General features: G+C 50.4%; 1 protein-coding gene across 5 annotated transcripts in view; it reads right to left on the bottom strand.

Annotated features, from left to right (window-relative positions):
• poln (polymerase (DNA directed) nu) overlaps nt 1-22,119 on the bottom strand; it is a 512,442-nt gene that overhangs the window by 289,036 nt on the left and 201,287 nt on the right. For all 5 annotated transcript variants that reach the window (XM_069942252.1, XM_069942280.1, XM_069942271.1 and 2 more), the window contains 2 exons: nt 15,536-15,589; nt 3,077-3,142 (listed from right to left, as the gene is read on the bottom strand). In XM_069942252.1, coding sequence (XP_069798353.1) covers nt 3,077-3,142; nt 15,536-15,589 — 120 coding nt within the window. The remainder of the gene's footprint in view (nt 1-3,076; nt 3,143-15,535; nt 15,590-22,119) is intronic.

Here is a 22,119-nt window from a genome sequence, read left to right as displayed (position 1 = left end):
ACATTTCTGACATGAGCCCTTCTTCAAGGTACAAGCAAAGAACAGGAAAGTAAAGACTGAATAATGGGAGAGGGATGATCACAGGCTGATACAAGTGGGAGGGTAGAGAGAAAAAAAGCTGAGAGGCCTCCCAGTTTGGCCTCCACAAGGATCTCAGGTTTTTGGCGCTGCATTGACTGTTGCTCTATAGAAGGACCCAGGCCCAAAGTGTTGGTTATCCTTTAACTCCTCCAGATATGGTACAACCTGCTGATTTTCTCCAGCTCCTTTATGCATAGCACTCAACCCCAGCATCCGCAGACTTTCTTATCTATCAAGTTTAAGGTCAGGGTTGGCGCCAAGTTGGGGGGGGGTCAGACATTCCCCCCCTAATCAAGGTATTGTGACCACTCCACCTGCTCGCAGCCATTGCCCCCCAAATGTTTTATTGTTACCTGCAGCCTAGCGTCGCTAGCATCTAGCGTCACAGCGGGAATCAATGGTTGTCTTCATTACCCATAATCCCCCATGCAGCTGGAACCGCTCTGCCAGTGCCAGCACCAGGGAAACACAAGAGCCTGTTGCCTGCAATACATCTGGCAAAGTTAATGATACAAAGCAGGAGGAATCCCTGGGGGTCATGGGTGAGGGGTACGGGATGGGAAGGGTCCACGCAGCAGCCCAGGGAATCGCATCCACCCTGTGGTGCCGAGGGCCTGTCCAACCAGCTTCAGTCTCCGCACGGATGGAAGCTGTTCCCCTGTGCTGCCTTCCTACCTACCACCTGTCAGGGAGGCACAAGGAGGAGGTTCATGGTAGGCAGGAAAGCAGCTGGTAGCTCTGTACTTTTACTTTATATATTTTTTGTATAGGTGTAATTAGTGTGTGTGTGTGTGTGTGTGCGTGTGTATGTGTGTGTGGGTGTGTGTGTGTGTGGGTGTGTGTGCGTGTGTGTGTGTGTGTGTACTATGGTTTGGAGAAACACTGTTACGTTTGGTTGTATATGTACAAACAGCAGATTAATGAATTGAACTTGAATCGTGGTGTAGAGAAAGAAGAAAGTCTTGCTTCTAGGACTGTTTATCGCAGTCTACCACACAATGCTAATGGGTGGGGGTGGGGGAGTGGTTGGTGTCACAGAAACCCTCGGATGCACTCCGTGATGCATACACCTCGGACAGTTCTGGGACCCTGCGGATGCCCAAGAGCTCCTGAAGGAGACTAGGGCACGTGCTCCAAGACCAGAAGCTGATGCTGGAAGGGAACTGAAAGGCATACACAAGGTAGTACCATCCCATGTTGCCTGCCGAGTGAGTTTTTAAAGGTCATATTGTGCCCTACTCACCCCCCCCCCCCCACCGTTACCCTAATACACCCCCCCCCACCCTGCTAAGACTTGTTCTGGCATTGACCTCGTTTAAGATGAAAGGGGAGAGATTAAGAGAGTCCCAAGTGCCACCTTTTTCACCCAGTGGGTGGTCCGTATCAGGAACAAACTGCCGGGGGAAACTGCCAGAACTTTCCCCTCATGCACAAGTAATCAGATGGTTTATTACAACATTTCAGAAGTTTACTGGTCACCATTGATTTTTTAATGTGTTTAATTGTCTGCGTTTAAATGTGCCAGCTGCCACAGAGGAATATATATTCCTGTCACTTGATCATTGGTTCAGGCTTCTGGATTGCTAGATTAATAATTTAGTTACAAGTCCAACACTCCCTTAACACAGACGTTGGCTTCTGTTCCATTGATATCAGCAAACCATCACAAAGCTCTACATGTAACTTAAATTTAGACTTACACGGTAACAGGCCATTTGGGCCCACGAGTTCGTGCCACCTTATTTACACCCAATTAACCTAAAACCCCGGTACATTTTGAAGGGTGGGAGGAAACCGGAACCTCCCTTGGAAAACCCACGCAGACATGGGGAGAATATACAAACCCCTTACAAAAAACATGGGATTCGAACCCCAGTTCCGAGCGTTTGCACTGTAAAGGTGTTGCACTAACCTCTACACCAACTGTGCTGTCCAATCCTCGGAATCTAACAAGGATCCAAAAAATGGGGAATCCTAGGCTTTTGCCGTTTAGAACATAGAACTTCACAGCACAGTATCGGCCCTTTGGCGCATATAAACCTACATCATAACCATCTAATCCTTCTCTACCTCACATTTTGTCTTCATATTTCTGAAAAAGAAGAGGAAACTAACTTTTGCAATGTGTTCCTCATTGATCAATGAATCCAGAATGGATATAGGGTATATGGGCTGGCACACTCATGGGCCAAAGGGCCTGCACTGTGCTGTAATGTTCAATGTTCTAATGCAAAAGCTTGGGCCTAATATTAACCAGTTCAAAGTTCAGAATTATTGTCAAACTCCATAATTGACATCACATACAACCCTGAGATTATTTTACCTGCGGGCCAGGCAGAATTTCCACTTATTGGAAGTGCAAAAAACTGTACTCAAGAAGAGATATGTATGTAAAAGAGAGAAATGTAAGCAAGGAGGAAATGTAAACTGGCTGCAATATAGAAAATAAATATTTAATCATAAATAATGTGCAAATCAAGAGTCCTTAGGCGCGTCTCTAATAGATTTTGTGTGACTGTTCCTGAACCAGGTGCAAGTCCAATGGCACTATACCACTTGCCTGATGGTAGCAGTGAGAACACAGCATGTCCTGGGTGGTGTGGATCCTTGATGATTGCTGCTGCTCTCTGACAGCAGCGTTTCATGCAGATTTTTTCGACGGTGGGTATTATCAGAATGTACATATGCTCTGGAATTCTTACCTGCTGTAGCTAAACGGGTACTTTTTTTATAAAATCAAAAATCATTTCAATAGTCTACATTAAAAGATCTATACAGAAAGAGATTTGACCCCCCACCCTCCTTATGAAAAGAGAAATAGAAATGGCGTGCAAATGAACTGCAACATGGAGAGGTGCTCCGAGAAAGATGTCTCCTAGTTTTCTGGATGACACTCAGGCTTCTGTGGGTCAATGTCGTGTATTTCACCCCATATATCTCCCTCTGTGGTCGAGAGAACTACACCACAGTGAACACGGGGAAAGAATGCACTCACGGGATGCTTGGCTGACAACCTTCCACTGACACCAGCAGTCTGATTCCACGTAGGGGAGACAAAACCCTGAGGAAAAAATATTTAAAATTATATATATCTCTCCTTTGGAAGAGAAAGTTCCATCTGATTAGCTACTAAACAGTAAAAGGAAGATATAGAAAAAAAGTACAGGCAACTTTAAATTTGTCATACCGCAAGCAAAGTTCTTCTGCGAATCCAACAAGACAGCTCTAACATTCATTCAGGCAAAGAACCATAGATCACTACTGTCCAGAAGCAGGCCCTTCAGCCTATCTTGTCTGTGCTGAACTATTTTTCTGCCTAGTCCCTTTGTCCTGCACCCAGAATACCCCTCCCGTCCATGTACCTGTCAACATTTTTCTTAAATGTCAAAATTCACCACTTCAGCTGGCAGTTTGTCCCACATTGAATGAAGAAGTTCCTCCATGTAAAGAGTATAAATAGAGAGTGTAAGGATGACAATAAAAAGTAAATTAGTCCCAAGCCAGTGCAGCTTGAGAGCACTGTTGTAAAGGAAAAAGATTCCATTATTGACTGGTAATGTTACATTTAGAATGTAATATACTGAAATTCTTTCTTTTGTCTACCATAAGGAACCTGATAGCTGGGAGGAAGAAATTGTCTTTAAAGCCTGTCGGTGCACGATTTCACACTCATAAGCCTTCTCCCCAATGGGAGGGAAGACAATGGATTGCATCCGGGGCCCTAATTTCAAGAGGAATAGAATGTAAGAGCAGAGATATTCAGGCTTTATAAGGCACTGGTGAGACATCACTTGGAGTATTATGAGCAGTTTTGAGCTCCTCATTGAAGAAAAAAATGTGCTGACATTGAAGAGGGTCCAAGAGTTCACCTGGATGATTCCGGGAATGAAAGGGCTATCACATGAGGAGTACCTTGCCCTGTACTCATTGGAATTGAGGGGGAATCCCTTTGAAACATTTTGTATGTTGAAAGTTGTGGACAGAGTAGATGTAGAATTTTGGCTCGGCTATGATGTTCAGTGTCTCCCCACAGCGCAAACGTACCAGACCCACACTGCACAGATAATGATGCCTCCACCATCCTGGCTCATCGGGACTGCACCTCCAAACCTCTACTAACCGCCGCCATCTTGGAGCAGCGACTTGGATCTGAGTTAGACCTAGCGTCCGCCACGCTGACGGTCAACATCCCCCACAGACTCCGGCGCTCAATGATGGACATTGCTGTCAACGGGAAGGTAATAAAATGCCCATTCGATGGCGGTAGTACTGAGACCTCCATGCACATGCACGTAGTCCATACACTGGCGCCCAGCAAACTTTTCCATCACCTTTGCAGCCCAGGACCATTCCATCACAGCGCTGGAGTGCTGTTCTGTAAATTTGACTGCAGGAGGGGAAAACTACAAAGGGTTCAGGCTTCTGGTCATGTCAGAGCTCTATGCCCCAATTATCCTGGGTCTTGATTTCCAGTACTATCTCCGCAATGTCACAGTGGCCTTCGGTGGCCCACATCGCCCTCTCACCATCCACAATGCCAAACCTAGTGACCGCATCCGCTCCACCTGTGGACTGTCCACCCTACGAGTAGCCCCCTCCCTCCCTCTTCAATCACATGATGCTAGACTGCAAGCCCATTGCGGCCAAGAGCAGGCACTACTGTGCAGCCAACAGGGCCTTCATCAAGGTCAAGGCGCAACGGCTTCTGGCAGAAGGGGTAATAGAGCACAGCACTAACCTCTGGCAAGCCCAGGTGCTGGTGCTCAAAGTGGGCAGTAAACCAAGAATGGTCATAGACTATAGTCACACCATCAACCGGTACACCCAGGTGGATGCCTGCCCACTATCCCGTATTGCCGTTGTGGTCAATGAGCTAGCCCAGTACAGGGCCACCATTGACCCAAAGTTGGCCTATCATCACCTCCCCATCCAGGCCTGGGATAAGCCCAATACTGCCTTTGAGGCCGACGGGCACCTTTACCAGTTCCGCCAAGTCCCTTTTGGGGTCATAAAGGGAGTCTCCATGTTCCAGAGGGAGATGGATCATACGGTAGGCTGACATAAACTAAGAGTGAGCTTCCCATCCTTGGATAACGTCACCATCTGTGGCCACAACGAGCAGGATCACGGTGCTAACCTGGAACATAGGAACATAGGAAGTAGGAACAGGAGTCGGCCAAAAATGGCCCATCGAGCCTGCTCCGCCATTCAATACGATCATGGCTGATCTAATTTATGACCCAACTCCACCTACCTGCCTTCTCCCCATATCCCCTAATTCCTCTATCATGTAAAAATTTATCTAACTAAATTTTAAATATGTTTAATGAGGCACATTAAACATAGAGTAGTTCCTCCGGACAGAAGAGGCATTAAATCTCACAATAGAGAGATGTGCGTGTTCAGCGCCACCCATCTCACCATCCTTGGGTGCATCGTGGAACCTGGTGGCATCAGTCCTGACCCTAACCGAATGCACCCCCTGATAGAAATCCCACTCCCCCTCACGCTCAAGGCCCTGTGCAGGTGCCTAGGGCTGCTTTCCTACTATTCCCAGTGGGTCACCCGGATCTCAGATCCCACTGAACCACACCACCACCTTCCCCCTCCCACTAAGGCACAAGTGGCCTTTGCCCGCATCAGAAAGGCTATCACCGACATCACAATGGATGCCGTGGGCAAGGACACCCTTTTCCAGGTGAAGTGCGAAGCCTCTGACATTGCCCTCACTGCCACCCTCAACCAAGGGGTCAGACTTGTGGCCTTATTCTCCCGAACTCTCCACAGCTCAGAGCTTGGGCACTCCTCCATCGAAAAGGACACTCAGGTAATCATGGAAGCAGTTCGCCACTGGCGCCACTACCCGACAGGCAGGTGGTTCACCCTCTTCGCAGACCAGCGCGCAGTAGCGTTCATGTTCAGCATCACCCACAGAGACAAGATCAAAAATGACAAAGATCTTGCACTGGAGAGTCGAGCTGGCACCTTCAGCTACGACATCCAGTATAGGCCGGGGAAGCTCAATGACTTTGCCAGTGCAGTCTGACCAACTTCAGGTGCTGGACAACACCCTTTGCCAGCCAGGAGTTTTGTGAAATCCCGGAATCTCCCCTTCGTGGTCCAGGAAGTCCAGACCATGACTGAGTCCTGTCTGGTCGGTGCGGAGTGCCAACCGTGCTTCTTCCATCCAGCACAGGCCCATGTAATAAAGGGCACTCGGCCCATCAAGTGACTCAGCATCAACTTTAGGAGACCACTGCCTTCCATGAACAAGAACATATATTTCCTCTCAGTTATAGATGAATATTCCCATTTCCCATTCGCCATCCCTTGCCCCGTTACCTCCGTTATAAAGGTGCTGGCGCAGATCTTTACCATGTTTGGAAACCTGGAATTCATCCACAGCGACCAGGGATCTAGCTTCATGAGTGAAGAGCTACACCAGTACCTGGCGATGTGGGACATTGCATCTAGTCATACAACTAGCTACAACCTCAGGGGCAATGGGCAGGTAGGACGGGAGAAAGGGGTAATCTGGAAGGCAGTCCTCCTGGCCCTTAAGTCAAAGGATGGTCCACCAATTACAGGCAGGAGGCCCTTCCCGAGGCATTCCATGCTATACAGTTGCTCATGTACACGGTGACCAAACAGACCCCTCACGAATGCTTCTTTTCCAAGGAAATCAGCGACAGGAGTCTCACTACTGGCATGGCTGATGTCTCTGGGACCAGTCCTCCTCCATACGCATGGGAGAATTCACCACTTCCATGCAAACCCTCATGACACCTACATAGCATATCCCAATGGACGTGAGGATACCGTCCCGACTCAGGATCTGGCGGGAGCTCAGCCCCCATCCCGGGGACCCCTGGCACCTCCAGAACCCTCCCGGAGCTAACATCCTGCCCCCACTCACCATCAACCACATGACCCCGCTGCCTGCGGACCCACCCCTGGCCTACAACCCTGCCCACACCACTGGCCGCCCGACCATCCCTTCAGGCGGCCCCATTTCCACTGACCATTGACCAGGAGCCTGTCCTGCAATGGTCCCAGAGGCAATGGCCACCACCAGATCGCCCGAGTTTGTAAACCTGTGAATATGTTTTTCTCTCCCATCGATTTGGTATCTAGCAGATGCTCGGCATGAGGACAGTGATGGACATTGTTTTTCTCATCCCCACCCAGGACTCATTTTAAGAAGGGGGTGAATGTGGTGATAAGACCACTGGACTGTCGATGATTGCCTCCACTCCTGCATTGCCTACTGCAAGGGGACAATCCATTGTACCTGCAGCGTGGTAACCTGGGAGACTCCTTGCCAATCATTGGCCCCACATAAAGGCTCACGCCAGTCCCTTGGGTAGGAGCAGAGCCCAAGGATACAGAACCTTGTATCCAAGTTTTGAGCTAATTAAAGCCTGTAGAACAGCATTTCATTGTTTGTTTGACGACAGCGCACCACAGACTTACAATGGGTTTGTCAGAACGTAACCCCGTCGTAAGTTGAGGAGCACTTATAGAAAAAAAAGTTTTCGGTGGTAACCGATGAAGAAAATTGAGAAAAGGGAGATGAGCCTGAAATAATGAAAAAAAAATTCAGTCTTAACTTTCAAAAAGCTAAATAAAACTTTGGTTAGGCTGCACTTGGAATAGTGTTGGTATTTCTGGTTGGCCCATTACAGGAAATATGTGTGGGCTTTGGAAAGGATGTTGCCTGGTCTCGAGCAGCTATTCTCAAACTTTGTTTTCCTCTAAGCCCCACTTCCCAGGACTCTGCTCAATGTCCTTGGGACCCCTTTCCCGTGAAGCAGCCAAGTTTTGGTTTCTTCCTTACTTCTCACCTAAAAAGAACAAAAAAGATATTTATGCTACAGGAGGTGAAAAGGAAAAAAAGGCTTTTACTTCAATGCGCTGTGGACCCCAGGGAGCCCGTAGTGCCACTGTTGAAAATGGCTGGTCCAGATGGTACGAGTTATGGGGAGAGTACAAACTTGGGCAGTTTTCTCTGGAGGGCTGACGACTGAAGGGTGACCTGTTCTTCTTTGGCTTGGCTTCGCGGACGAAGATTTATGGAGGGGGTAAATGTCCACGTCAGCTGCAGGCTCGTTTGTGGCTGACAAGTCCGATGCGGGACAGGCAGACACGGTTGCAGCGGCTGCAGGGGAAAATTGGTTGGTTGGGGTTGGGTGTTGGGTTTTTCCTCCTTTGCCATCACGAGAGCCATTGACGGGGTGGACAGTCAGAATCTTTTTTCTAGCATCACGCATGAGAGGATATGATCTTAAGATGAGGTGGAGGAGGCTTAAGGGATATGCGCAGGGCAAATGTTCTACATAGATGGTGGAAGCAGATACAATAGTATTGCTTAAGAGGCTTTGATGTAGACAATGAATGTGAAGGGAATGGAGGGATAGTTATCAAGTATAAGCAACAGAAATTTAGTTTGATTTGAATTCTATGCTTGGCACAGACACGTGGGCCAAAGGACCGGTTTCTTTGCTGAACTGTTCTATATTCTCCATTAAAGAATTGGTGAAAAATTCAGCATGTCAGGCAGTATCTGTGGAAAGGGAGTCAGCATTTCAGACCTGAAAGCCCTATTTAATTTTGTTTTTGCCCCTGACCTCCCAACTGAATGATCACAAATGCACAAGGCAATCTCTCAGTAGCCTTGCCTGCCTCTGTGAAGCGGAGTGGATTTGATGGGCCTATTTCTGCTCCTATATCTTAGGGTCTCATGTGAAACGGAGAACAAAATGTGGAAAAGAGCACGAGTGAAAACCAGGTAGATCACCCTCCATAGAGAAATACTTTTTTTTTAATGTAAACATACAGCACAGTTACAGGCCCTTCTGGCCACAAGCCTGTGCCGTCCAATTACACCAATTAACCTCCAACTCCCATAGGTTTTGGAAGGTGGGAGGAAACTGGAGCACCCGGGGAAAACCCACGCAGACACAGGCAGATCATGCAAACTCCTTACAGACAGCAGCAGATTCGAACCCGGGTCGCTGACTCTGTAATAGTGTTGTGCTGACCGCTTCGCTAATTGCGCCACCTCCTACGCTAACCAACTCAAGACTGCAGATGCTGTCGTCCAGAGCAGAAGATTCGATGCAGGGTCTCGACCTGAAACGTTGGACCTCCCTTTCGCCCTCCCCATAGCATCTGCAATAAGCTTTTAGACACATTCCCAAACATCCAGGGAATGGAGAGACATGGAGCATGTGCCAGCAGAAGAGATTTAGTTTAATTTGGCATTACATTTGGTGTAGACATCTTGGACTGAAGGGCCTGTTGCTGCTCCATGTAATCCTAGCATAAATACAATGGTGTAGTGGCAGCTACTCTGCTTTCTGAACGATCTCACAACCAGTGAGTACAGTGAGCAAAAACTCGTTTATTGAAGTCTGCCTGGTTGGTCTTATGCTCCCAGCCCAGACCTAGCTGAGAACTGCGCCGGGGGCCCTGACGTCACTGGAATGTCACATGGGCCACAGACGCGGGCTTCTGAGCCTGGTGCCAAGGTCGGGGAGAAACAACCCCCCACCGACGGTGCCATTTTGGCTAGCTGCCCCGCCACGTGCGTGATATGTGGGGCCGGTTCGCTTGTCTAATGGCGTGCCGCCACACAGCCCCCCCCCCACCCCCAGAACCGGTGCCAATGTCCTTCTTTGCCGGGCAGCCTAGCTTCTTGGGTTGAGCCGCGACCACTGGCTCATTGGGGTTGAGGTGTGCTGGCTTTAATCTGTCCACAGTAAACAGTTCCCTCTTACCACCGATGTCCAGTGTGAAGGTGGATCCTGAACGCTGGATGACTCTGTACGGCCCTTCATACGGTCTTTGAAGAGGTGCTGTGGAAGGGCCTCACCTGATAAAAACATACTCTGCAGAATACAGCTTGCTGGGGATGTAAGAGGCCCATGTGCCGTGTCTGGGCAGTGGTGGGGGTGTGAAGGAGTCCAACTGGGCCCGGAGGTAGGGAAGTAAACCATGTGGTGACTGTTGCGGGTTGTGAGGTGCATTTGTAAACTCACCGGGCAGGGCTAGCGGTGCACCGTAGACGAGCTCAGTCGATGATGCCTGCAGATCTTATTTGGGTGTCGAGCGGATGCCCAGGAATACTCAAGGCAGCTCATTCACCCAGTTGGGGCCGGTGAGGTGGGCCATAAGTGCCAACTTAAGGTGGCGGTGCAATTGCTCGACCAATACATTGGCCTGTGGGTGATAGGCTGTTGTGTGATGCAGCTCGATTCCTAGTCTGTTGGCGAGCTGTGCCCAGAGCGCGGAGGTGAACTGTGCGTCATGGTCACTGGTGAGGTGGGTCAGGATGCTGAACCAGGCAACCCAACCAGTCAAAAGTGCTCAAAAGCAGGAGTCCGTGGAGGCATCTGGCAACAGGATCACCTTGGGCCAATTAGTGGTGTGGTCTACCACCGTGAAAAAGTAACAGTTACCTTGGGAAATAGGTAAGGGGGCCGACAATGTCCACATGCATGTGGCTGAACCATTCTCGGACGTGTTCAAAATCCTGCACGAGCACTCTGGTGTGCTTGTGTACCTTGGAAAGCTAGCAAAAGGTGAAGGTTCTGCCCAGTCTGCAATTTGCTTTCGAAGCCCATGCCAGACAAAGCGTTCTGCCACCATACAAACCGTGGACCTGATGGAAGGGCGGGAAAGGTCTTGGATATGGTGGAAGACTTCCCTGCACCACTGCTGGGGGACCACTGGTCGCGGGGCGCTCATGGAGAAATCGCACAGGACGGTATCATCACTGAGAGGAGTTGGGAGGTCCTGGAACTGCAGGCCCATGATGGCAGTCCTGAAGGCCTGTGTCTCCTCATTGGACTTCTGATCCCAGGCAAGCTGGTCATAGTCTAGGCCGGGAGTCAGCGAGCAAATGGCCAGTCGAGAGACCGCGTCGGTGACCACATTGTCTTTCCCCGCCTTGTGCCAAATGTTGATGGTGAACTCCGACACAAAGGACAGGTGACGCTGTTGGCGGGCCAACCAGGGATCTCTAGCTATAGCGAGCGCCTGAGTGAGGGGTTTGTGGTCAGTAAAAATGGTGAAAGGCCTCCCCTCCAAGAAATAGCGAAAATAACGCACAGCAAGGTACATGCCCAGCAATTTATGGTCGAAAGCACTATAATTGCACTCTGGCGAACAAAGAAGTCGGCTAAAGAATGCCAGTGGTTTCCACTGTCCGTTAACCTGCTGCTCCAGGATGGCACTGACAGCGGAGGCAGAGGCATTGACAGAGAGCGCCATTCGAAGGTCGGTGCATGGGTGGACGAGCAGGGTAGCCTTCGCGAGGGCAACGTTCGTGGCTTCGAATGCACTGTTGGCCTCTGGAGACCAGGCGAGTGTCTTGTCCTTGGTCATGATGAGGGCGAAGAGCAGCTGCATGATGCGTGCAGTGCCTGGAATGAATCGGTTATAGAAGTTGACCATAACCGCGAACTCTTGTCGCCCCTTGAGGTTGTCTGAGCTTGGAAACTCTCTGATTGCAGCGACCTTCGTAGCAGCTGGTGTAGCTCCTTTGGCCGCGATGGTATGGCCCAGGAACTGCATGGACTCTTTCCCAAACTGGCATTTAGCCAGGTTGATCATTAAGCTGAAGTCGGCCAGTCAGGAGAAGAGGGTGTGCAGGTGAGACTTGTGTTGTACCTAGTCTCTGCTGGGGACAAGAATGTCGTCCAGATAAATGAACATGAAATTCAAATCCCTGCCCACCGTATCCATGAGGCGCTGGAAGGACTGAGCAGCATTCTTGAGCTTGAAAGGCATGGGTAGAAATTCGAAGATAGGAGGAAACTGGAGCACCCGGGGAAAACCCACGCAGACACAGGCAGATCATGCAAACTCCTTACAGACAGCAGCAAATTCAAACCCGGGTCGCTGATTCGGGCCATCGGGGTGATGATGGCAGTTTTGGGGATGTCCTCAGGGTGCACCGGGATTTGATGATACCCGCGCACCAGGTCGACCTTGGAGAACACCCTCGCGCCATGCAGTTTGGCTGTAAAGTCCTGAATGTGAGGGATGGGGTAACGGTCAGGTACTGTCACGTCGTTAAGCCACTGATAATCTCTGCAGGGATGCCAGTCACTGGATGCTTTCAGGACCAGGTGGAGCAGCAAAGCCCAAGGACTGTCAGAACGTCGAATGATCCCCAGTTCCTGCAGATGCGAGAACTCCTCTTTCGCTATCTGGAGCTTATCCAGCGGGAGCCGGTGTGTCTTGGCATGGACCGGCGGGGCTTGGGTGGGGATATAATGAAACACCCCATGGCGTGGTGAGGCGGCGGAGAACTGCGGCTTGAGGAGGGACAGGAACTCATCCAGGATGCGCTGAAACTCATCCTTGGGTGCGCAGACCATGGCCATCTGTGGCTGCTCTGTACGGGAGGTGTTGAAGTGAACGGATTTGAAGGTACAGGCATCGACAAGTCGCCTACCTCGGGGGTCGACCAGGAGTCCATGGGCAAGGAAGAAGTCGACACCCAGAATGGAGGTTGGGAGAGACGAAATGGTGAACCTCCACGAGAACTTCCACTGGCTGATCTAGAAGTGGACGGTCTTGTCACCATACGTTCAGATCTCTATCGAATTGGCTGCACAGAGTGGAGGTCCTCGAGGCCGGTTCCAGGATTTGATGGCTGTGGCCGGGATGACGCTGATCTAGGCCCCGGTGTCGACGAGGAAGCGTTAACCGCTGATTGCATCCTGCAGGTAGAGGAGGCTGTGTTCTTGGCCAGCCGCCGCAGCCATTAACAGCAGCCGGCCTGCTCGTTTCCCTGGAACGAGCAGAGCTGATGACACTTCCGAGCCTTGGCTCCCCAGTGCTGGTGGAAGAAGCAGAGGCCTGAAGTGTACAGCTTGCTTCTGGCTATGCTCTTTGAGGCCCCTGCAGGGGCTGAGTGTTCCTCCGCAGCGCTAGAGGAAGGCTTGGCATAGTCATGGCCGGGCTGGACTGCTGAGCATCCCGGGAATCATTCAAGCCATAGCTCCTGAGCCTTTTGAGCAACCTTCCTCGTGTTGTCAAAGCTCTCCTGGGACAGTAACAGCCGAATGTCTTTGGGCATATGGTTGAGGAAGATGCGCTCGAAGAGGGCAGTTGGTGTAATCGCCCATGAGTGTGAGCATCTCATCCATCAATGCGATTGGAGTTCTGTCTCCCAAGGCGTTGAGGTGCAGCATCCGAACGGCATGTGGCACCTGTAGAGGCCAAGGGAGCCGGAGAGCACCCGCTTGATGGTCCTGTACTTATCTTCTGTTGGTGGTGCTGAACAAGGTGCAGCACTCGTTTGACGGTGGCCTGGTCCAGGGCAGCAACCACATGATAAAACTTGGTTGTATCTGATGAAATCTGGTGGAGGTGAAACTGAGCCTCTGCGTGGCTGAACCCAGAAGTCAGGAAGCTTGATGGCTATAGCGTTGATCAAAGAGTCGCTCATATCGGGTTCAAAGGTGTTTGAACCTGTCGGGGTCACCAATTTAGCGACAGCTACTCTGCTAACTGAAGGATCGCATAACCAGACGGGTTGAGTTCAGTGAGCAAAAACTTGTTTATTGAGGTCTGCCTGGCTGCTCTTATACTCCCAGCCCAGACCTGGCTGAGAACCGTGCCGGGGTGTCACGTGGGCCACAGAGCGCGAGCTTCTGAGCCTAGTGCCGAGGTTGGGGTGAAACCCCTGACGGCGCCATTTTGGCCGGCTGCCCCGCTGCATGCGTGACATGCGGGGCCGGTTCACCTGCCTAATGGCATACCTCCACAATGGGTTCTTTCTGTGTGGAAATAATTTAATTTCGGATTTTAAAGAGACATTGGGCACAAACCCTGATCACAGGGTCTCATTATGAGGCACATTCTAACGTGTACTCTCTTGCCCTCTTTGCTGCAGCTCAAAGAAAATGAAGCTCCACAAATTTATATTGAGGCAGCAGAACAAAGGAGGCAAGCAGTTGTCATTTCAGGCCCACACTGCCACCTACTGAGCCCTGCAGGACGTACATGCAGTTAAACAGGAAAGTCCGCAGAGGCTGGGGTTGAGTGAAATCCATACACGTACTGCAGAAACTCAGCAGGCCACGCAGCATCAATAGAAATTTAATTTAATTTTTTAAAAATTAATTTGCTGCTCAATTACATCCAATTAACCTACACTCTCATACATTTCAAATGGTGGGAGGAAACCGGAGCCCTGGGGAAAACCCACACAGGCACGGGGAGAACGTACAAATTCCTCACAGACAGCGTGAGATTCAAACTCCGGTCCCGGTCGCTGGCGCCTTAACTGCTACGCTAACTCTGGTGACCTAAAAGATAAGTACCATTTTGGGCCTTGTGAATCTGCAGGGGTCACTTACTACATTCATTGCTCCCATTGTGACCTCCTCTACATCGGTGAGACTGGATGTAGACTGGGAGATAGTTTTGTTGAGTGTCTCCACTCTGACTACTGCAACAGAGGCCAACCACTTCAATTGCACGTACCTTTGCCAGCAATGGACCAACATGTCTGTCAATGGCCTCATGCACTGCCAAAATGAGGCTATCTGCTAATTGGAGGAACAACACCTTGTATTCCATCAGGGCTCTCTCCAACCAGACAGCATTAACACCTCTTTGTTAAATCCCTTTTTTGAGTCTCCCTCTTTCCTCCAGTTCCCCATCCCCTTCCCTTCTCCCTCTTATTAAAGTGCTTCCCTCAGCCCTCTCTCCCTATCACTTCTCTGCTTTTTTCTCTTTACCTGCCCACCCTTATCCACCCCATGACTTCTATCTAACCAGTTAGCCTCTGTAAATCCCTTTGAACCTTCACTTGTGAATCTGCCGGGTTCATCTACTGCATTGGGAACTCCCAATGTGGCCTCCTTTACATCAGGGAGACAGGATGTAGGCTAGGGGATCATTTCGTTGGGTACCTTTGCTCTGTCCGCATCCATAACCGGGATCTCCCAGTGGCCAACTATTTCAATTCCACATCCCATTCCCATACCAATATGTCTATTCATAGCCAAATCCGAAGCTACCTACAAATTGGAGGAACAATAGCTGATAGTCCATCTGAGCACTCTCCAACTTGAAGGCATTGACTTCACCTCCTCTCTCTCTCTCTTTCCTTCTTCCTCTGTCTCCTCTCTGCTAGCTCCCCACCCTCTTCCCTTCCCTCTTCTGTCAGAAAGTGACCTTCAACCCTCTCCCCTATCATTTTTCAACATTTTTCTGCTGAGTTTCTCCAGCACGTTTGTGTATTGCACGACAATCACAGTGTCTGCAGACTTTCTTGTTCAACTCCACCCTCTATGGCTCATCTTCCTTCATATGACCTTTTGTTTTTCTTGCTTCTCTCTCCCTTTGTCTCTCACCTTCCAATTAAATGCTCCTGTCCATTACACTTCACCCCTCCCTGGTTCACCAATGCTATTTACAATAAATAATTTACCTTCTTCGTGCAAGCCAGAAGCCCATCAATGTACGTTGATTTAATCTTACGAATCTGGAAAATAAAATTAAAATAAATTTAAATAAATTAAATCTGTACTTGGTCACAAGGTACATGTCAGAATGGCTACTTCTGTACTTCATGGTGAAGAAGGAGTGTTGGCTAATATCTTGGTTGGGAGTCAGTGTGTGCTCCTTTCATGGGGTTGTCAAATCTTGCAGTGTTGCCTTGGAGTCTCCCAGACACCAGTGAGAATGAACCCAAGAGAAACACCAGATCAATCCAGTAAGAACCAAATACTGGAAGCAGTGAACTGGTAGGTGTTCGGAACAGGAGGCCGATACAATTCTGATACCCAAAAGCATTTGGACAGGTACGTGGATGGGGAAAGTTGAGAGGGATAAAAGTTAAATGCAGGCAAGTGGGATAAACTTAGTTGGGCAACTTAATTGTCATAGAAGAGTTGGGCCAAAAGCCCTTTTCCTTGCACAGGACATGAACACGACTTGTGCAGAACACCCTAATGGTTAACCTCTAGGTTGAGTCCTTGGTGAAGAAGGCTAATGCAATGTTGGCATTCATATCTAGAAGATAAGGATACAAGAGCAGCGATGTGATGCTGAGGCTTTTACAAGGAATGGGTGAGGTCTAATGTGAAATATGGGGTACAGTTTTGGGCTCTTTATTTAAGGAAGGATGTGTTAGCATTGGAGAAGGTTCAGAAAAGATTTACGAAACTGATTCCTGGAAACAAGGAATTAGCATGTGAGGAATGTTTGACAGCTCTTGGACCATACTCCTTGGAGTTCAGAAGAATGAAGGGGACCTCATAGAAGCATTTTGGAGGTTGAAAGGTCAGACAGAGTAACGGTGGCAAAGTTGTTTCCCATGGTAGGGGAGTCTCGGACAAGAGGGCACATTTAAAATTGAGATGCAAAAAAATGTCTTTAGCCAGAGAGTGGTGAACCTCTGGAATTTGCTGCCATGGGTTTTTTAAAGAAAAGTTATTTTTAATCAACATTAAACATGAAAATAGAATCAAACTTTAACTTAACTCTATACTTATACTTAACTATACTCTATATTAACCCAAATTAACCCCCTTCTAATTCTAAGCGCACGTGTATGCAATGTGTGTGTAAATTCAAGAAAAGTTCTTTGGTTCACAGTTCAATCTCTCTTCTCCTTCTTCCAAGTTCTCTGGATGCAGGCAATTCTTATACTGTGCACAGAATTTAACATGTATAAAGTTCACCAGGCTTTGGTGCTTGAAAGGTGAATGTTTACCGCTCAGGAAGGTTCTTGTAGGGTTTGCAGAGAGATTTGTTGTTCCAGGATTTCCACAACTGAGGTACCACCATTAGTCACCTCAAGATCTCGCTGATGAAATTTGCCCCAACAGGGTTTTCCAGATGGTAACCTCTTCCTCAAGGCCATATCAAAGCTCCACTCTGTTCCACTTATTCCAAGAAAAACATCACTCAGATAGCACTTCCAGCTATCCACTGCTTTGAAACTTTTCATCAGTTCTTCCTGGATTACTCTGTTCAGTGTCCCAGACACACTGACTGAGAGAGCTTGTGAACTCTCTCTTCCTCTCCCTCTCTCCAACTGAGACTCCAATAAAAAGCATGTGACTTGCAAAACCCCCCCCCCATCTTCTCCAGCAAACAACAGGAGTTCTTCCTTCTGCTCAAGTTGTTGTTAGATAAACAAAACCCAGGAGTGACCTTTCTGTGAGCACTTTGTAGAAAGGATACTTGTAGTCATCCCAGCATCAGTTCCAAACATTGGTCATGTGGTGGTGGAAGAAACACAGCCACCATGTTGAGGGTCATTATTCAAATTCAGCACGCCCCTAAAAGGGCAGCATGAGCTCAGTCACCTGGTGCATTGTGACATCATAATCACTGCCCAGGGTGGGCGCTGGAAGGGATGATGGAGTCAGAGAGAAACCTCTGACGATGCCATTTTCCCATGGCTGCCCCACCACGTGGCAATACAAGCGGGGCCAGTTCACCACGAGGATGTGCGCCGCCACACAACCCCTCCCCCCACAGAACCAGCTACGCATCGTGTCGCTTTGGCGGCTGGCCCCGGTGCATGGGCGCGGCCGTCTGCACCGGCTGTGATAAGTCCAAATGGGCCGCCTTCAGGCGGTCCACTGTAAAATGTTCCTCTCTCCCCCCAGCGTCCAGGGTGAAGGTTCCGCCAGACTGGTGCAAGACTTTGTATGGCCCCTCGTATGGTCTCTGTAGCGATGCACCTTGTGGTCCCCTCCGCATGAAAATGAAATGGGCTGAGTCGAGCTCTTTGGGAAGATGAAACGGCTGGGTGCCGTGGTGTGCCGGGGGTGGGAGAGCTAGGGAGGCCAATCACCTGCGTTGGTGGCCGTGGTGTCAGGGTCTGGGCCCAAACACTCACCCAGCAGGGAAAGCGGTGCGCCACAGACTATCTCCACTGCTGAAGCCTGCAGGTTCTCCTTGGGTGCCGTCCTAATCCCGAGGAGGACCCAGGATAGTTTGTCCGCCCAGTCTGGTCCAGAGAGCCTAGGCATAAGCGATGCCTTCAGGTGCCTGTGGAACCTCTCCCACAACCCGCTGGACTGCAGGTGGTATACTATGGTGTGGTGGAGCTTGACCCCCAGGAGCTTTGCCATCGGAGTCCACAGGGCAGACGCGAACAGCGCCCCTCTGTCGCTAGTGATGTGTACCAGGACTCTGAAACGGGTGATTCATTGGCTGACCAGAGTCCTAGCGCACGTCTCCACGGAGGCCTCCTTAATCAGGACGGCCTCTGGCCACCATGTGGCCCGTTCCAACACTGTGAGGAGGTAACGACCCTCTTTGAACACTGTCAGGGGCCCGATGACATCAACATGGATGTGTCGGAATTTGCGATCTGCCAGGTTGAAGTTTTGGATGGGGGAAATCACATGTGTCGCTGGACCCTGGAAGTCTGGCACCTGGTACAGTTCCTGGCCAGTTCCGCCACTTCCTTCTTCAGCCCATGCCACACAAACCGCTCCGCGATCATCCGCACAATTGTCTTTACTGCTGGGTGAATGAGGTTGTGGATCAGACTGAAGACCTTCGCCCTCCAGTGCAGCGGGACCACCGGGCGTGGCGTGCCTGTTGAGATATCACAGAGCAATGTGTCTGGGCTGCTGGGCATCCGGACATTCTTGAGTTTGAGGCCATCCCCAAAGCCTGGGTCTCCCGCATCGTTCCTCTGTGCCTGAGCCAGTTTCTTGTAATCCAGGCCGGGCGCAAGAGTGTTGATGGATGGACGGGAGAGCACATCATTGTTCTTGCTGACCCTGTGTCGGATGTCGGTCGTGAACTCAGACATTTAAGAGAGATGGCGCTGCTGTCTAGCAGACCACAGATCCTTGGCCAACGTCAGTGCTTGAGTGAGGGGCTTGTGATCCGTGAAGGCTGTGAACGGCCTGCCCTCGAGGAAGTAGCAGAAATGGCAATGGCCAAATGCAGCGCCAGTAGCTCCCAGTTGAAGGCACTGTATTTGAGCTCCGCGGGTGCAGCTGCTTGCTGAAAAAGGCCAGCGGGCGCCATTGTCCATCGAGCCACTATTCCAGAACCCCCCCCTCCCCCACTGCCGTAGTTGAGACGTCCACAGAGAGTGCCTTGTGCGCCTCCGGCCGCGGGTGCTCCAGCAGCATGGTGCTGGCTAGAGCCTCCTGTGTCGTGATGAAAGCCCTGTCCGCCTCCTCTGACCACGATAAAGTATTTTCTTTGGTGGCCATGAGCACAAACAATGGGTGCATGGTGCGCATGGCTCCGGGGATAAAACGATGGTAAAAGTTTATCATCCCCCCGAACTCTTGGAGGGTTTTGGGGAATCGTTGAACAGCCACTACCTTCTCCTGCGCCGGTGCAACCCAGCCGCCGAAATGGTGTGCCCAGGAACTGGAGGGACACCTTGCTGAACTGGCATTTGGCCACATTGACCGTGAGGCCAGTCCGCCAGCCAGGCAAAGAGTGTGCGGAGGTAGGCTTTGTGTTCGTCACGGTTGCGACTGGCAATGCGAATATCGTCCAGGTAAATGAACACAAAGTCTAGGTCTTTTTCAACTGCGTCCATGAGGTGCTGGAACATTTGGGCCACGTTCTTTAGACCAAAGGGTATACGCAGGAACTCGAAGAGGTAAAAAGGGGTGATAATGGCCGTCTTACCCACATCGTCTGGATGTACCTGGACCTGATGGTATCCCCGCATGAGGTCCACTTTGGAGAAGACCCGTGTACTGTGGAGGTTGGTGGAGAAGTCTTGTATGTGGGGCACTGAGTACCTGTCGGGGGTGGTTGCGTCATTCAACCGAAGGTAGTCCCCACATGGTCTCCAGCCCCCCAGATGATTTTGCAACCATATGGAGTGGTGATGCCCAGGTGCTGTCCGAGCACCGGACGATTCCCAGTTCCTGGAGCCTGGAGAACGCCTCCTTTGCCTGCAGGAGTTTCTTGGGCAGCAGCCGTCTGGGTCTAGCGTGCAGCAGGGGGCCCTGTGGTGATGTGGTGGAAGACCCTATACTGGGGCAGAGTGGCGTTGAACTGTGGCTCTAAGATGGTGGGGAATTCATGGAGGATCTCGTCGAACACGTTCCTGGTGGCAGCTACAGTGGCAATTTCAGATCTACGGGCTTCTGCTGTGTCCAGTCGGGTGGAGTGGAACGTTCAGGCATTGACCAGCCTTTTGCCCTTCATGTCAACCAGTAGGCCGTGAGCTCTGAGGAAGTTGGCCCCTAACAGCGCAATGACCACAGAGGCTAGGACAAACCTCCAGTAGAACTTCTCTTTCCCTATCTGGATCTGTGCCCTGCGGGTGCCGTAGGTCCTGATGGTGGAGCCGTTGGCCGCCCACAGGGTTGGACCTCGAGATCGGGTGTGAGTCTCTAATGCTGTGGTGGGGGGGGGGGAAGGATGCTGAGTTCAGCCCGTGTCCACCTCCTGGTGGCCGGTGGATCTGTCCATCACGTGAAGGAGGCTATTTGTGTGGCCAGCTGTCGCAGCAATCAATGGCGGCTGGCCTGGTCATTTCCCTGAAACCCGCAGGGCTGGCGACACTTATGGGCTTGCACTCCCCGGTGCTGGTGGTAGAAACACCAGGTCGAATGGCCCTCCTCCTGGCTAGGTCTTGATAGCGGCTTACGGTCTGCTGGCTCCTGGTCATGCCACCAGGTTAAGGACTGCCTTGTTTTCCCTCTTCATGTGCCAGAGGGCATCCGCACAGGCTGCTGATCTCCTTGGGTTCGAGAAGTCTTCATTTGTGAGGAGCAGCTGGATGTCCTCCGGCATCTGTTCTAGGAATATCTGGCGGAAAAGAAAACAAGGCTTGTGGTCTTCCACCAGGGCCAGCATCTCGTCCATCAGCGCCGACGGACTACGGTCCCCAAGCCCATCCAGGTGAAGGAGCCTGGAAGCCCGTTGCTGGGGAATTAGCCCGAAAGTTCCAAGCAGTAGGTCTTTGAGGGCAGTGTACTTGCCCATAGCCGGGGGGTGGTGGATGATGTCGTCCACCCTCACTGCTGTATCTTGGTCCAGAGCACTCACAACATGATAGAACATCATGGCGTCTGAGGAGATGTTGCAGAGTTGAAATTGTGCTTCTGCCTGCCCAAACCACGTACTAGGTTGGTGGGTCCAAAAGGGGGAGGGATGTTTGATGGAGACAGCATTAACTTCTGCTGAATCCATGGTATTTTGAGTCTATAAAAATGTCTGGGCTCATCGGGGTCACCACTGTGTGAGCAGTGGAAAAAACTCAGCCACCACGTTGAGGGCCGTTAACAACCGTTTTTATCCAAATTCAGCACGGCCCTATAAGGGCAGCAGGAGCTCATTCACCTGGTACATTGTAACGTCATCATCGCTACCCAGGGTGCGCGCTGGAAGGGATGCTGGAGTCAGAGAGAAACCTCTGATGACGCCATTTCCCCATGGCTGCCCTGCCGCGTGGCAATACAAATGGGGCCTTTTCACCATGAGGATGTGTGCCACCAAAGTCATTCATTTTATGACATCAGTTAAATTAACACCTACTTGTGAAATGTGTTTAAATTCACCAGAGATCTTCAATATTTCTTCAGTCTTTTAAGTAAGATCTGTTTTAAAATGTGTGTATGTATGTAACCGACTCTAAATCTCCCCAAATATTATAATCATTACACTTCGCAGGAAATAGAGGCGCTGCTGGGCTTTCTTGGCTATGGAGCAGGTGTTAAGGGACCAGGTGAGATTCTCCACCAAGTGCACTCCAAGAAACTTGATTCTCTTGGCGACCTCAATGGTTGAGCCGTCATTGGTCAACAGAGTGTGGAACCCCCCCCACCCCACCCCCGGGCCCTCCTGAAGTCAACAACCATCTCTTTTGTTTTACTAACATTCAGATATAGGTTATTGTCTCTGCACCAGTCCATTAGCGACTGCACCTCATCTCAGTATGCTGTCTCCGCTCCATCCTCAACATTCATTGGAGTGATTTCATCACCATCATCGAAGTACTCGAGCTGGCAGAGTCCGCAAGCATCGAATCCATGCTGCTGAAGACCCAACTGCGCTGGATGGGTC

This window comes from Narcine bancroftii, chromosome 1, assembly GCF_036971445.1.
Source record: "Narcine bancroftii isolate sNarBan1 chromosome 1, sNarBan1.hap1, whole genome shotgun sequence".
Lineage (NCBI taxonomy): Eukaryota > Metazoa > Chordata > Chondrichthyes > Torpediniformes > Narcinidae > Narcine > Narcine bancroftii.
This window is presented reverse-complemented; position numbering and strand designations above follow the sequence as displayed.